This window comes from Sinocyclocheilus rhinocerous, unplaced genomic scaffold, assembly GCF_001515625.1.
Source record: "Sinocyclocheilus rhinocerous isolate Xijiao unplaced genomic scaffold, SAMN03320098_v1.1 scaffold1589, whole genome shotgun sequence".
NCBI classification, from domain to species: domain Eukaryota; kingdom Metazoa; phylum Chordata; class Actinopteri; order Cypriniformes; family Cyprinidae; genus Sinocyclocheilus; species Sinocyclocheilus rhinocerous.
In genome coordinates this window covers 203,846-220,512 of record NW_015648634.1, presented here as the reverse complement: position 1 = coordinate 220,512, position 16,667 = coordinate 203,846, and the positions used below count along the sequence as shown (strand labels likewise).

Sequence of the window (16,667 nt, the reverse complement as noted above, 5' to 3'; positions counted from 1 at the left end):
TTTGATAGAAAATGGAATATTTAAAGATTTACATTATACTTTACAAAAGTAATACAATAATAATATGTAATATATTTCTGTTAAACCGTACTTTTATTTTGACAGGTTGCCATGAAGCTACTGTATGTATACAGTATGACGATGCTAGTTTTCTCAAATGAAACGGTAAAATTCTCGGGAAGTGACTCTCACAGCAGCTCTTGAGATTACGTTTTTGTGTTCATGCCGTCATATAGTGAGACGCAGAGGCCGGGAATCACCGCGAGCGTCACGCGTGCTTCAGTATTTGTGTAGTAAACAAAACCGCGTTTCCGCCATTCATACATACAGAGGCAAGCGGAACATGCAGGATTCATATTTAAACCGTCTTTTTGCATTTTAATATTCACAGACACTAGTTCATATCGCGATTCGAATTAAGTGGCAGTGGCTACTTTTGATTTATTCGTCCAAAATTTACGAATTCCGTGGCATTCCGCGCTATAGAGCAAATTACGTTTTTATGAATGGACTCCGCGATCCCGTCCGCGTTTTCGCAGAAACCATACGGCCCTAGAAATGTAACCACACTTCAGAACATTTCGGCTTGCCCTGTGTGTTGTTTGAACGAGTCTCTCTTTCTCTCTCTGTAGCGTATGCGCCCAGATGCGTTCTCAGGTACCGAAATTTGGCACCGATTGATTTAACGTGTATCGATACTCGGTAGTACCGACGCAATTCGGTCGGTACCCAACCCTAGTGTTTACCATGTCCAGCTCCTCGCGCAGAGCGCAGATGGCTCTCTCCTTACTGGACACCAGCTCCTCCAGATACTGGTAACGCAGCTTCTTTCTGGCGCGACACTCTCTGGCGCTCTGCCGGCTTCGCTCCAGCTTGGCCTTCAGGTCAATCTTGGCAGGTTTGCGGCCGCGTTTGCCGGGTTTCTTCACTTTTCCAGCAACCATCTACAGATCAGAAGAGACTTTACGGTGAAACGCTCATCCCAGATAGCACAGGTACGTCTGCAAGATGTCTGGAAACATGACAAACGTCTGACAGACGTCTCTAGGATGTCAGTTTTACATGCTTAGTAACACATACAGCTGTTCCCTCACCACAGTGCAACAGTGAAAAGGGACCCCTTTCAAACAGTGTCGCGTTCCGAACGTTGTTTAAGCGACATACACAGTATTGCGGTATTTTAAAAATTCATATCATAACAAAAATAAACACCAGTATTTGGTATGAACCGGTATACCACCCAACACTAATGCATTCTAAATCATAAAGACATCTTCTAAACGTCTATTTGACATCTGATGATAGGAAACGTCCTATAGACGAATTGCAGATGAGCAAACGCTCTAAAAAAATACGTCTTGCAGATGTAAAATAGATGTCTCCGAGATGTACGTGTGCTGTCAGGGATGTGATGATCATACAACATAAATAAACAATTGCTGTAAACAATCAAAAACAGAAGACAAAATTACAGGTGGTCTTCTGTACAACTGCGTATTAAAAAGAATCGAAATTATGCTTAATAAATAATGAATTTTACAATATTGACACTTGTATTGATCTGAAATTGAGCTGAATGACTCTGTAGAGCTGCTTTCTAAACTAAACATGAATTAGTTTCATAATTTATGAATTTTACAATATAAAATTCCTGTTTATTGAACTAAATTCAAACAAAGCTGAGCGGAATTGATCTGAATAATGACATTATTGATTAAATGAAATTGAATTTGTATTATAACCGATTCATTTTACTGATTCATTACCTGTTATTTTCCCGTTTATTACTGCGAAGCTGCTTTGAAAGGATCTGTATCGTACATAAATAAATGTTTAATAAAAATCGCATAAGTACTTTGGTGGTACCGTGGTAAAATGATGATTACCGTGGTATTTTCATGTATACCACGATTCAGTGATATTAATATGCTACCCCGAGGTATTTCACTGAATATCATGGCACATATCCATTAATCATTGTATTACAATAGCTGCTTTAGATGCTGATGAACTGAAATCCCTTGAATGCAGCTGATCATGAGCTGCACTGTCTATAAGCCAAAGGGATGTTCATAAATGTTAATATGACGCACTTTACTGTCATCCATCGCGTGTTTTCCAATCGACGCGAGTCTGCAGTCGCGTGCTGATCCTCGATCATTCACCTGTAATCGATTAGAGAGTCCGATTGAGATGATTTTTGATCAATCTTCCAGTGGAGCTGCCTGTGTTTTTAGCCGAATGCTAACAGAGCTCTTCCGGTTCTGGCGCGGGTGACGCCCACCGCGCTGCATGCTGGGACCTGTAGTTTCCTCCCGATGGCCAAAATTAGGCATTCTAGAAAGATCATCAGAGTACACACACACACACTCATCACATATTTATATATATACTGTATGTTCACAACACCAATATAATAACTCACTGAAAGCAACATTAGATGTGCGTTAGATCAGTCTTTCATGTTGTGTCTAAACATAACCCGAGAGCAAATTGTAGTCCGTTACTGATTCCAAATTACATGACAAAAATTGTAGTTAGTAACGCAATCATTACACATTTTAGGTAATCAGACTACTTTTAGATTACTTTTGACCTAACTTGTTTTTCACATCAATTTAAATAGGATATTGATATAACGAGTAAGAAAAACTATTCCATTCATTGTAATTAACAACACGAAGTGCATTAAACGTTACATTACGTCAAGGTTTCCCAAACTGGGGTTCTCCGTGATGTAAGTGTGATATCAAGGACCCAGCTCTGTTTGTGAGGACCTCATAGGAATACTGCGCACACACACACACACAGGGGCCCATCAGGGGACACTGGCCCTAAAGAGGACATCAGGAATTTGTCTGATGTCAGTATTAATCACCTAAAAGAGACAGTTCCCTGCCTAGGATAGCACAGGTACGTCTGCAAGATGTCTGTTAAAGATCGCTTCATCTGGAAAGCATCTGCTGTGTACAAACTTCTGACAGACGTCTTTAAGATGCATTCTAAATCATAAACATCTTAAAGACATCTAATAGACGTCTATTTGACATCTGAAAGGAAACGCCCTATGGACGTATTGCAGATGAGCAAACGCTCTAAAAAAATACGTCTTGCAGATGTAAATGCGACGTCAGATAGACGTCTCCGTGATGTACGTGTGCTATATCAGGGCTGATATGTAACTACATGACATCCTTGTATGAGGATAGTTGATTTTTAAATAAAAAAAGCACACGTACATCACGGAGACGTCTATCTGACGTCGCATTTACATCTGCAAGACGTATTTTTTTAGAGCGTTTGCTCATCTGCAATACGTCTATAGGACGTTTCCTATCAGATGTCAAATAGATGTTTAGAAGATGTCTTTATGAATTAGAATGCATGTAAAACTGACATCTTAAAGACGTCTGTCAGATGTTTGTACACAGCAGATGCTTTCCAGATGAAGCGATCTTTAACAGACCTCTAGCAGACATACCTGTGCTATCTGGGATAATGATTTTATGGTTAATCTGGAGTTGTCCAGCAGTAATAAAGCGTGTATGAGTGAAATTAATGAAATTCTGCGGTTTGATTGTGTAATAATGCTGCGTTCAAGTCCACCTGGGACGTTCGTACTTAAGAGTTGACAAGTCGTAATTACGACGTCAGGTGCGTTCAAGTCAGTTTAGTCGGCACAAGATGGCGGTGTACCTTCTTTTAATAAATTACAAGAAATACTTTCCCTTCAGCCTGAGGCTTATTCATTTCACTTTTGGTGTGAAAAGGCTTTTATATTTGCCAAAAATATAACTTTTTTATTTTAAAAAGCAAACAAGCAAGCCCTGTCCAGATTTTAAAAGTAACGCAAAAGTAACCCAACGCACTACTTTCCATAAAAAGTAACTAAGTAACGTAATTAGTTACTTTTTTAATGGAGTAATGCAACATTGTAATGCATTAATTTTAAAAGTAACTTTCCCCAACACTGTGCAACACTGTCATCGATTCTGCCATGTTTCTCACTGACACGCCCCCAACTCCAAGAGAAAGGAAAAAATGAAATCGCATCATATGACCCCTTTAAAGAAAATGTCGAGTTTCTCGTAATAATAACGACTTTGTGGTGGCGTTCATGTGCGTTCAACTCGTAAATACGATCTGTCCGACATGACTTGAACGCACCATAAGAGCCGGATCGCGACTGAAGCTCCGCCTCATAAACTCATTTACAGTTTTACACTCATTTACACGCTCAAGAGTCTTTATTTTCGTTTGCAAAACTTTATTTTCTTTTGCAAAACTTTATTTTCTTTTGCAAAACTTTATTATTTTGCATATATATGTGGCATTATATTGACTCCATAGAAGAGCGGCTTTCTGCTCATTAGCGGATCTTTATTCTCCGGTTTTTAGCGTGAGTTTGAGGCCGGTGTGCGTGAGTTTCAATGACGCCATGATGTTATTTTTACCCGATGAGCTCATGAACTCACTCTAACTTCACCAGCGGCGAACTGACCAGCTTTAACTAGCCTAACTACCCATCCGCGCAACTCTACCAGGTTTCTACGCATCTGGTCATCTTTATCTGTGGATTTACTGTAAAATGAGACGGACTGAAACTTTCATGGTGAGTTTAAGGCATGTGTTAAATGAGAAATAGATCATAAAGGGCCGCAGTGTGTGTGTGTGTGTGTGTGTGTGTGTGTGTGGAGACACGATGTTCTTGTTAGTTTCGTTTACTTAGTAAACTTGGTAAAAATGAGTTTAACGTTCTGGAAAGTTCCGTTCGCTGTAGTTTTTGTTTCATATTTACTTTGCTGTCATTAAATGCTATGACTGACATCTGTAAAAACACAGAAAACACACTCGTGTCCTGTTGAAATGTCCATGTGTAACTTTACAGTAAAATAGTGTGGTGATACCATGATACTGAATGATTTCTGTACCATTTACACTGTATTTAAGAGAATACCATAGTATTACCATTCTGTTCTCACTTAGATAACGTTACCGTAATATCGCGATCAGTCAAATGTGTGCTAAATTAATAATCTGTTTAAATCAGGGGTGTTATAGTTAGCTAAAATTAAAAGCATAAAAATATTTTTTTGTTGTTACTTTGAATAAAATAAATGTTAATTGAAGTAAAATAAAATATGGAAAAACTTAAGCTTATTTTATTTCAACGAGTTGCCATGGCAACATTCCTCGTTTCCGTAAAATAACTGAAACAAAACCTATTTAAAAACAACAAAAATAAATAAAAATGACCGAAACGCAGAACAAATTTACTCAAACTTAACATGAAATCAGAAAGTATAAAAATAAAATCAAAATACTAACAAAAGCTATAATATCATCTCAATGATACTAAAAATAACACTCAAAATAACCACGGTATTACAATCATATCTGTCTGGAAAACAAAACAAAACATGGTAATACCGTGGTACTAAAAAATTATGTTAATTTTGTTGTTTTTTGTCATTACATCGGTTAAAATATAAGAAACAAATGGAGAATTGTTTTTTTTTAAATAGATATTTTATTCATATTTTATTCTTTGTAGAGGACGCCAGGACTAAGTTATTAAAAAAAAAAATTAGGCATGAAAAGTCATGTATACGCAAAAACAATGCTTTATTTTTTCATTCAGCAATCAGTTTTTAGGTTTCAGGCTATTTTTAGCCAAACTTTGTATAAAGATGATTCTCAACTATGTTATGAAAGCTATAACCGAATGATTTGATATGCTATTTGACTTTATGGAATATGTGCGTAAAATGTTCATAAATTGGTATTCGCATTCTATACAATGTATCTATAGATTGCATCTAATTTGCATATTAATGTGTTCATAATGAAAAAAGAAGTGTAATAACGGGAGTAATAACTTTTTCATAAGAATATCTGGAATATTGATCTATAATTTCTTCTTGTTCCCCAAAATGCCTGATTAACATGCCGTTTGTCCTGGTGTCCAGACACTTATGAAAATTATGCCCTTGAAACTCCATAACATTTGTCTAAGATGTTTATTTACGACAAACAATCTGAAAATTAGCCAGATTTAAATGATAATTACAAAACCTTATCATATTTCCCTAAGAGTGCTCATTCGGTCAATATTAGCTATGTTTAAAGACCAAGGAGAAAGTGTGTTTATGATCAAACCTCCAAACATCTGATATCTCTAAAAAGCCCTGAATGTGCTCTGTACATAATGTCCTCTACAGAGGACAGAAGTCTATGCCTGGGTCCCTTAAAGACAGCATTTCCCACCAGAACGGCTCTTCAGATGTTTGTTCACGTCAAAACAAAAAGAGTACAAATAAAGCCAAAGATGGGTTAATCTGCCGATGAGGAACTCGAATCAAGAATTTCCCCTCGTAAAGCCGAATGCACTCACGTCAACGTTTCATTTCCACAAATGTCTTACTTGAAGAAGAAAGAAGAAGCCGGTTTGATCAGGATCATTCCTCAAAGGAGCTAGTTGTGTCGTTCAGTCCAGCGGTGATCTAGTAACCGACCAATAGAGACCAAAGGCCGGCTGCATAAACAGCTTAGACTAGTCTAAAAAAAAAAGTTAGTCATCTCATTTTTTTTCTTGTTCAAGACTGGTCAGTTACAAAAAGGTAGATTTGAATTCGAAAATTAAGGCTGATTAGCACTTGGTTGGTCAAACTAGTAAAGGCTTGTTTATGCAACCGGCTACAACTATGATCTTTAGTTCCCTGCTTGATCTACTAGTGCAGGACAACAACAATCAATCTGATCAACGTGACTGATAATTACCGTATTGACCCGAATATAAGACGATGTTTTTTTCTTGGAAATACATCTGAAAAAACGCGGTCGTCTTATATTCGGGCCAATACGGTAATTAATATTTATTGAAAACAGGGATTCCACAGGTCTTTAAAAAGTCTACGTTCACACTGCAGGCAAATGTGGCCCAAATCCGATTTTTTTAGCTCACATGTGACTCGGATCTGTTTTTCTCACGACAGTGTGAACCGCACAAACCGCATGGAATCTGATCTTTTCAATTCCGATTTGTGCCACTGTATATGTGGTACTAAATCCGATACAGGTCCTGATGTTTCGCAATGCAACCGCAGTCTGAACTTTTACGTCGCTCTAGATCAACACTTGTCACGATTCTGTGCTCAAGGGAGTCGCTTCAAAGATTTTACATACCCAAAGTTATCGAGACCGTTGCGAAAGGTAGTCAGTGGAAGTACAGTGACGTGTCAGAGCTCACAAGTATTACAGTGACAACTCTATAACTCAGTAAACAACGGCTCCGTGTAGTTAATGCTGCTCAATGTGAAAGCACGCACGTGATGGAGATTTACCGCTGATTACAGAACCGGCTTTACTGATAAGATGCGCGTTAAATATCGCATGCGATTTATCGTGCAGCCCTAATATATAACTATACAAGCAAAACATGAGGACTCATGGTCATAAAAGTTTCAAAACTCTGCTCTCTTCTGTCACATCCTCGTCTTTATTTTTCATATTGCGTGCACATAATTTCGCTGGCTTCTGCAGCAGATCACACTAAAAATAAATGCATAATTACTAACTTTATATCCTCCGTTTTTACTTCCATAGGACAGCGCGCGTAAGGGTTGCCAAGTCTACAATTTTCCCGCGGAATTGGGCTATTTTTTCACTGTTGCCGCGTGTTGTTTTTCAACTCCGTGGGTTAAAGTGAATTAAAATTTAATTAAAATTAAAGTGACCATAATAACGCGATATATGACCCCCCTGGAATGCGACTGGGCTAGTTTCGGACTAGTTTAGAAAAATAATTGGGTGGAGTTTTTTGTGAAAACCTGGCAATCCTGTTGGTATCGGGGTTTTTTTGCGCATGCAGGTCAGTTCAGAACCATGATCTATTCACACTGGAAATCTGATATTGGCTACATTTAAAACAACAATGTGAACAGCTATACAAAAAAATCGGATCTGAGCACAAATCAGAATTGAGCACTAAGGCTCACAGTGTTAACATAGCCATTTGGTTTTGTTCTTAAATAGTTTAACAAAAGTCTTAATTCTTCGCAATCAGTGAATGCCGAAGGATCGTTATGGTAAATTTGTTGTAGATGGTTGTAAGATGCATATTTAGAAAGCCAACTACTACTATAAACTACTATGAAAGCTTATTCTTATTATTATTTTCTAACTGATCGGACTTACGATTTTCATGAAACAGACGATCAAAACTACGAAAAGTCCCATAGATGTTCATTGAGGGGGGCAAAACTTTTGTACAGTAAGACTTGTAGAGTGTTTAAGCTGTCTATCACTAGCAAAGCTTAATGACTAATGGCTACATGCTAATTCATGCTAGCAATGTGCTAATCATGCTAGCAACATTCTAAAACGTGATAGCAATGTGCAATATCATGTTAGCAGCATGATAAAACATGCTAGCAAAATGCTAGCAACACATTAGCAAAATGTTAAACATGCTAACAACATGTTAATCACATTAGAAACATGCTACCAACACGGTAATCATGCTAGAAACATGCTAGCAACACACTTATCATGCTAGCAACACTTTACTCATGTTAGAAACATGCTAACAACACAGTAATCATGCTAGAAACAGGCTAACAACATGTTAATCATGCTAAAAACGTGCTAACAACAGGGTAATCATGCTAACAACATGCTGGAAACATGTTAGCAACATGCTAACATCATGCTAATCATGGTAGCAACATGCTAGTAGTGTTAAAACATGCTAGCAACATGCCAACAACATGCTAAATCATGCTAGCATTGTGCTAGCAACATCTATCTATCTATCTATCTATCTATCAAGCTTTTACAACTGCTTCAAACTTTCAGACTAGGCTTTCTCAGGCCAACCTCAACGTTTGTTCACAAACTTTACTCAGCTAGTTATTTCTATCATCTGTTTGAATGAGCAGCTGGAAGTAGTAAAGCATAGACGTTTCAAAATATTTTATGATTAAAAGTCCCTCATTATGCACAAAATCTTTTTTTTCCCTCTGGCTATTATTGGTATATTGATTACACAACATACAGTATCTTAATTAATCTTAAATTTGATTTTAGAACAGCTGTGTTTAACATCATTTTAGAGGTTTCAGCATGACTTTGGGCTGATATTCACCTCAGAGACTGAAAATCTCAGTTTGTGTGTTTCATTTACAGCGTCTCAGGCCTTTAAAGCGTCTGTGGTCTGATTTCAGCCTCGTTTGATCTGTTTGTGGCCGTTCGATGGGTCAAAGTCCTCCATGGCTTTTATCTCAGGTTGAGCTATTAACCTTCAGTCAAAAAAACACAGAGCAAACAGTTTTAATTCAGCTCGACCTTCGCAAACGATGTCACGATTGACTCCGTTTACATTTGAAAAGTAATGCATTACAATATTGCATTACTCCACAAAAAAAGTAACTAATTGCGTTAGTTAATTTTTATGGAACGCAATGTGTTATGTTGTTTTTGTGTTACTTTTTGTCACCGGGGCTGGGCTTGTTTATTTGTTTTTAATAAGAAAAACCCAAAAGTTATATTTTTGACAACTGTAAGCACACCAAAAGTGATGATAATAAAGGCCTCATCTCCCGATTTCTCGAATTGGAGAGCTGTTAGTGAATAAATGGGAAAACATTATTTAAACAAGTAACTCAGATATTTCATCGCTGTTGTTGTTGTTGGGATTTTCCCGTCATACAGGACTGACTGGCAGGTTTTTACGGCACACAGGGGAATTTCACTGGTTTCTGTGCAGTCCTGTACACATTAAAGAGATGACATGATTAAAGCAGACCTTTCTTGTTTTTAGCACTCACACACCAACAGACATGTGAACTCAAAGCTGCTGTCACCAAAATATACACTATGAAATGGCACATTCTGTTTGAATGAGCCGTTTTCGTGGTGAAATCACTGTAACGCACAAACTCTCACATATGCATATTACTCTTGGATTTGTTAAATGCCCAATTTAGACGTAAAACACTGCATAAAAAAACATTTGAGAGTTTGCGTGTGTTATAGATGCAGTGTGACGTGAGCAGTGTTGGGGGTAACGCATTACAAGTAACATGAGTTATGTAATCAGATCAGTAACTAGTAAAGTAATGCATTACTTTTAACTTTACAGGAGTTACTTCTTCAAATCAGTACTTTGTTTTCTCATTTGTGACCCTGGAGCACAAAACTATACCCCAGCGACTTCAGACTGCTTTTGTGCTCCAGGGTCACATATATTGACTGACAGCTCTCCTGTCCCCGTGTTGAGAGAAATCAGGAGTGAGTGCAGAGGCACGTCCTTCAGCCTGAGGATTATTAATTTCACTTTTGGTGTGAAAGAGCCCTTACAGTTGCCAAAAATACAACTTTAGTTTTTTTGTTTTGTTATTAAAAACAAATAAACAAGCCCAGCACAGGTGACAAAAAGTAACGCCAAAGTGACGTAATGCATAACGTTCCATAAAAAGTAACTAAGTAGAGCAATTAGTTACTTTTTATGGAGTAACGCAATATTGTAATGCATTACTTTTAAAAGTAACTTTCCCCAACACTGGAGGCATTTTACTTTCACTTTCAAATTAGTGGCAATTGAATTGCCGCAATCCGGCATCAAGCAATTGTTTGTTTGAGTTTTTCCTCTTTTCCTCGGATTTCTTGGTTTTCAAATAGCTTGAAAAAGCGCCGTGCACATTTTACTTTCACTTTCAAATTAAAAGCAATTGGGCATTGATTCAATTCAAGCAACAACAACGTCAAACTCATAGAACTTTTATTAACAAAACGAATAAAAATACACCCTCGACTCACTCTCCTCACGTGATAAATAAAATCTGACTCCTGCTCCGTGGTGCACTGTCGTTCGCGCACGGTTCGGCATGCTGCATTGAGCGTTTAGTTTTTAAAAGTGTCTGTCCTCACTGACCTAGGCTAAATGATTTTTGTTACTATAAAAAAATCAAAACGACGGTGGGGGGCGGTGCCGCGGTAGGCAAATGACATAACCGGTGTTGCGGCTTAACACCGGTATAACCGAAAACACCATCTATTGCAGCAAGCCTAAGCCCTAGTTCACGGTGTGTTTTTGTGTCTCCGCAGGAGATCTTCATGATGGAGTGCAGCGGTACGGAGGTGCATGAGGTCACGCCGCTGCCGCCTGTCTGTGGAGCCCCTGTGATGGTGTGAAAGAAACTCCCATCAGCCACTGCGCCCCAAACACACACACACACACACACACATACACACACATACACACAGGCTGCGTGTAAGTGCGTTTTTACTCCGGAGTTTCCTCTTGCTTTTTCTCATACGCTTTTGGGCCGCCTGCCGAACGCAACCAGAGTGACATCATCAGCTGCTACAATGGGGCCGTTGATCTCCTGAGGGCCCGCCGGCAGCAGCACTGAGACACAGAGACTGTTAGCGCAGAGACGGACTGAGGGATTGTGGGTATGTGTGAGCGCGCGGCGCGGCCCATCGGGGCCGAGGGTCTGGTGGCTCTGCTGGAGGGCGGCCTGGACCGCGTGCTGCTGATCGACTGCCGTCCGTTCGTGGAGTATAACGCGTGTCACATTCTGGAGGCCGTGAACGTCAACTGCTCCAAACTGATGAAGAGGAGATTACAGCAGGACAAGATCCAGATCAGTGAACTCCTGCAGCACTCGGCCAAGAGGAAGGTGCGTGAAACTACAGGAGTAATGCAGGCGTGTCATCTGACTCACACCCAAGCAGATGTTTAGCGGGATGTTCACGCTGCTCTTTTACAGTCACACTGGATGCTGTTTGATGCTCAAAATAAAACAAAACAGTGTTTTGGGACTGATTCGCTCATTGCATGTAAAACAGCAGAGTCATTATCCTGCTAAACATCCGATTTAGTGTGAATCCGATGTAAAGATCTAAAACAAAAGATTGCATATTTGATGCTTTTATGGCTCATATAGTCTGATATAGTGAAAATATGGAGAAAAAACTACTTAAATTGATTCAGAGACTCAAACTGAGCAAAAATATGCAATTTGCTGCAAATGCTGATATTTATATGATGAGTTTGTAATGTAAATCAATGAGATCTTTATAGCAGATACTGAAATAAATGATATGAATATAAGTCGTCACTCTATATCTCCAATAATATGTCTTAGAAAGATGAGATTTAAATGATCCAAACATATAATTAGATTTAACTTTATTGACATTGTGCAGAGTAAACGTACAGAGCCAATGAAATGCAGTAAGCATCTAACCAGAAGTGCAAATAGCAATATGTATATAAATAAATATAAATATATACATGTATGTATATACAATAAGAATTTTTTTATGGAGTGCAAAGTTTGAGGTACAGAAGCAAAGACCGGCTCGATGCAAGTGGTTGTAAATGACACAGTAGATGCAATGCAATCCATGCAGTGCTGATTGAGAGATGAACAAATAAACGCTCCTCAAAAGATGTGAGATGTTCTGGAGGCTTGGGAAGATCATTCCTCTACTGAAAGAGCTTTGTCTTGATAAAAAAAAGTCTAAACTATCAATCAGACGACAGAAGGCATGCAGTAGATTGTGTGCGACAGATTTACAGCCAAGTTTGATCATTAGAGATCTTATAATGGTTTATAGACTATAGGGTTAAAGTGTGCAGCAGACCTGAGTGTGTGTGTGTGTGTGTGTGTTCATAATGAACAAATGAAACAAACAAGCCATCGTCTCTCATGAGGGCCATTGAGACGCCTTAGCAACAGGTTGCCGAGTGACCTCATCCCATAGATATCTGTGCTAGCGCTCAGTCTCTGTCAAAAGTAACTCATTACTTTTAAATTTATATTGAAATATCTGAAAGTTACTTTGTTTTCCCATTTATTGGCTGACAGCTCTCCTGTCCAGTGTTGAGAGAAATCAGGAGTAAGTGCAGAGGCACTTCTTTTCATTTTTGGTGTGAAAGAGCCCTTACAGTTGCCAAAAATACAACTTTTTTTTTTTTTTATATTAAAAAACAAAAAAACAAGCCCAGCCCATGTGACAAAAAGTAACACAAAAGTGACAATGTATCACATTCCATAAAAAGTAATTAAGTACCGCAGTTAGTTACTTTTAATGGAGTAACACAATATTGTAATGCATTACTTTTAAAAGTAACTTTCCCCAACATTGCAAGCTACTAACTAAAGTAGAAAACTACACTGACACAACTGGACAAACATGATTATAAATATAGAACGTCATTTTAACAACCAGAACACTGGAGTGACAGTATTACGGTATTAAGAGATTTTACTCTAAATACAACTAGAAAACAGGGAATAAGGAGCAGATATGAACTCACTATTTCATTATGTGTGTGTGTGTGTTTCAGCTGGAGCTCCAGGGTCAAGAGGTCGTGGTGTACGACCAGAGCTCGTCTGACCCCGCCTCCCTCTCATCAGAGGCCTTCCTCAGCGTCCTATTGGCCAAGCTGGAGAAGAGTTTCCCATCAGTCCACCTGCTCTTAGGTTCACATCACACACCTGCACCACGACAGACACGACAACCAGCACTAGTGCTCACACTGATAGCGGTGTCCGATTTGTGAACGAGCTGATTCTTTTCAATGAGCCTGTTAAATAATTTCGCAAATCGCACTGAACGATTCATTCGCGAATTCAATTGGATTGAGCGGATTGCAGCTCGAATCAACAATTTACTGATTCAAATGATTCAGTCAGAGCGAGTCTCCAGTGAACAACTCACTGATTCAAATGATTCAGTCAGAGCGAGTCTCCAGTGAACAACTCACTGATTCAAATGATTCAGTCAGAGCGAGTCTCCAGTGAACACGGCTCTATTAGCGTGAATGTTCGGCCCTTCTTCACTGTGAGACACTATTCATATGTTTATTCATAATCATAATTTTTGACGTTTTTAGTAATATTTTGAATGATTTTTTATTCTTATATTTTCTGTTTTCATTTTAATTGTATTTACATTTTCGTGAATTATGTGATGCGCTTTTGTCATTTTTATAGGTATTTCAGTTGTAGTTAGGGTTTGTTTTAGTTCATATTTAGTTTTTCTTTAATCCCAGTTAATAATTTTAGTGCCTCAACCTTTTAGTTTTTTTAGGCTTCATTTCATTTAGTTTTTTACTTTTAGTCTGTTTTAGTTTTAATTGTATTTTTTAGTTTTTATTTAATTTTTTTAAATTTATTTTACAGTTAGTAATAAGTTTAGTGCTTTTGCTTTTTAAAATATAACTATTTAAGTTTAATTTAATTTCAGTTTTAGTTTTTATTTAATCCCAGTTTATAATTTTAGTGCTTCAACTTTTTAAATATTACTATTTAGGTTTCCATTAATGTAGTTTCTCAGTTTTAGTAGTTTTTTATTGTTGTAATTTTTTAGTTGTAGTTTTATTTTATTTTATGGTTAGTAATTTTAGTGGCTCAGCTTTTTTTAAATATGACTAAGTTTAATTTAAGTTTTATACTGTTTTAGTTCCGTTTTATATTTTAGTTTTAATTTTTATTTTATTTATTTTTTTACAGTTAGTAATTTTAGTGCTTCAGCTTTTTTTAAAAAATATGACTATTTAAGTTTAATTTAATTTCAGTTTTAGTTTGTTTTAGTTTCTATTTAATCCCAGTTTATAACTTTAGTGCTTCAACTTTTTAAATATTACTGTTTAGGTTTCCATTAATTTTTGTTTTTCAGTTTTAGTAGTTTTTTTTTTAGTTATAGTTTTATTTAATTTTTTTATTTTATAGTTAGTAATTTTAGTGCCTCAGCTTTTGAAAATATGACTATTTAAGTTTAATTTAATTTCAGTTTTATTTTATTTTTTTATTTTACAGTTAGTAATTTTAGTGCTACAGCATTTTTAAATATGACTATTTAAATTTCATTTCAGTTTTAGTCATTTGTTCATTTTATTTTTTTTATTTTATTTTAGTAATTTTAGCGCTTCAACTCTAACTTATTTAGTTGCCAAGGCAGAATTTCAAATTCTAAGTTGTAATTTTTAATTTTGCAGTGTTCGCTTTCATCTAAAGTTATTTATAGTGACGACAGACCGACACAAACCTAGATGCAAACTTAAAGACATGATTTGCTCTGCACACGAATCTCTTTCAGCAGGTCTTCATCTTCATGCGGCCTCATAAAACACCAGTCTGTGTTCTGTCCTGGTCTGCAGGTGGTTTTGTGGCCTTCTCGCAGCTGTTCCCGGGTCTGTGTGAAGGGAAGTCCACGCTGGTGCCGTCCTGCATCTCTCAGCCCTGTCTCCCTATGAGCAGCAGCGGGCCGACGCGGATCCTGCCACACCTGTACCTGGGCTGCCAGAGAGACGTGCTCAACCAGGTGACGCTCACTGCAGACACGAGTTACGAGCGCGTCTGACACGCGTCACACGAACTCGTGCTGAAGTCTGTGTTCCCGCAGGAGCTCATGCAGCAGAACGACATTGCTTACGTGCTCAACGCCAGCAACACCTGCCCCAAACCAGACTTCATCCCCGACTCGCATTTCTTGCGCGTGCCTGTCAACGACAGCTTCTGCGAGAAGATCCTGCCCTGGCTGGAGCGATCCGTGGAGTTCATAGGTCAGACACCATCATCTGTCTATGCATCTTTGGAGGTTTTGATTTTTCCATTCCAGAGGGAAAATACATACAATGACCATGGCACACATCATTTCTTGCAAAAAAAACACACACACACACACACACACTCACACACTCACACACACACACACACACACACACACACTAATGTTAATATGGATACAGTATTATTACAAAGTATGTATGCCATCAGTCCTGGAAACAAAATTATCAAATATTACAGAAGAAATGAAGAGTTTGGTTCCAAAACGCTATAAATCCATTTTGATTAATTTGAGTAAAAATGTGTCTTCTTTAAGAAAGTGGCAAGATGAAAACCACTATTTTCTGTTTCTGTTCACATCATTTCTTGCAAAAAAAACACACACACACACACACACACTCACACACTCACACACACACACACACACACACACACACTAATGTTAATATGGATACAGTATTATTACAAAGTATGTATGCCATCAGTCCTGGAAACAAAATTATCAAATATTACAGAAGAAATGAAGAGTTTGGTTCCAAAACGCTATAAATCCATTTTGATTAATTTGAGTAAAAATGTGTCTTCTTTAAGAAAGTGGCAAGATGAAAACCACTATTTTCTGTTTCTGTTTTTCACATAGCATCTTTAGGTTATAATAACATAAAAAATTCTAATCCAGATTTTGATTTTCAAAGATTTATTATAAAAACTGATAATTTTTTCCCAAAATGCAATAAATCCATTGAATCAATATAAAAGTTATTTTTCATATTGAAACTGTTGAAAATACACAACATCGTAAGTTGATCCACATATGACAGCCTCTGAACTTGGTCAATACTAATCTTATATACAGGCACTGGACTAAAAATACATTCAATCAGTCATCGCTCCCAAAATGAATTCAACGGGTCATCTTGTTAATGCTATAAATTAATTACAGCAATAAAATTACATTTCATCATGAACAAGAACATGAACAACAATATCACATTAGACCACAGAAATTCCAAAATGACATTTCCCTTACATTCAACTTCCAAAAGTGGATTCATCTTTGCCATGGTACATTCATTTAGCTGA

The 16,667-nt window shown here is 37.5% G+C and overlaps 2 protein-coding genes across 3 annotated transcripts in view; one reads left to right on the top strand and one right to left on the bottom strand.

The window, feature by feature from the left end:
- Positions 1–2,260, bottom strand: part of LOC107710077 (cAMP-responsive element-binding protein-like 2) — a 4,312-nt gene extending 2,052 nt beyond the window's left edge. The window contains exons 1-2 of one of the 2 annotated variants that reach the window (XM_016514779.1): positions 2,094–2,260; positions 747–944 (exon numbers count right to left, since the gene is read on the bottom strand). In XM_016514779.1, coding sequence (XP_016370265.1) covers positions 747–944; positions 2,094–2,108 — 213 coding nt within the window. In that variant the 5' untranslated portion in view covers positions 2,109–2,260. The remainder of the gene's footprint in view (positions 1–746; positions 945–2,093) is intronic. The other variant, XM_016514780.1, reaches the window with a different exon arrangement.
- A 2,141-nt stretch (positions 2,261–4,401) lies between these two features.
- The window catches only part of LOC107710075 (dual specificity protein phosphatase 16-like), a 19,391-nt gene continuing 7,125 nt past the window's right edge, over positions 4,402–16,667 (top strand). The window contains exons 1-5 of the mRNA XM_016514778.1: positions 4,402–4,612; positions 11,107–11,684; positions 13,361–13,496; positions 15,176–15,339; positions 15,421–15,580. Of these exons, the coding sequence (XP_016370264.1) occupies positions 11,460–11,684; positions 13,361–13,496; positions 15,176–15,339; positions 15,421–15,580 (685 nt within the window). The 5' untranslated portion in view covers positions 4,402–4,612; positions 11,107–11,459. The remainder of the gene's footprint in view (positions 4,613–11,106; positions 11,685–13,360; positions 13,497–15,175; positions 15,340–15,420; positions 15,581–16,667) is intronic.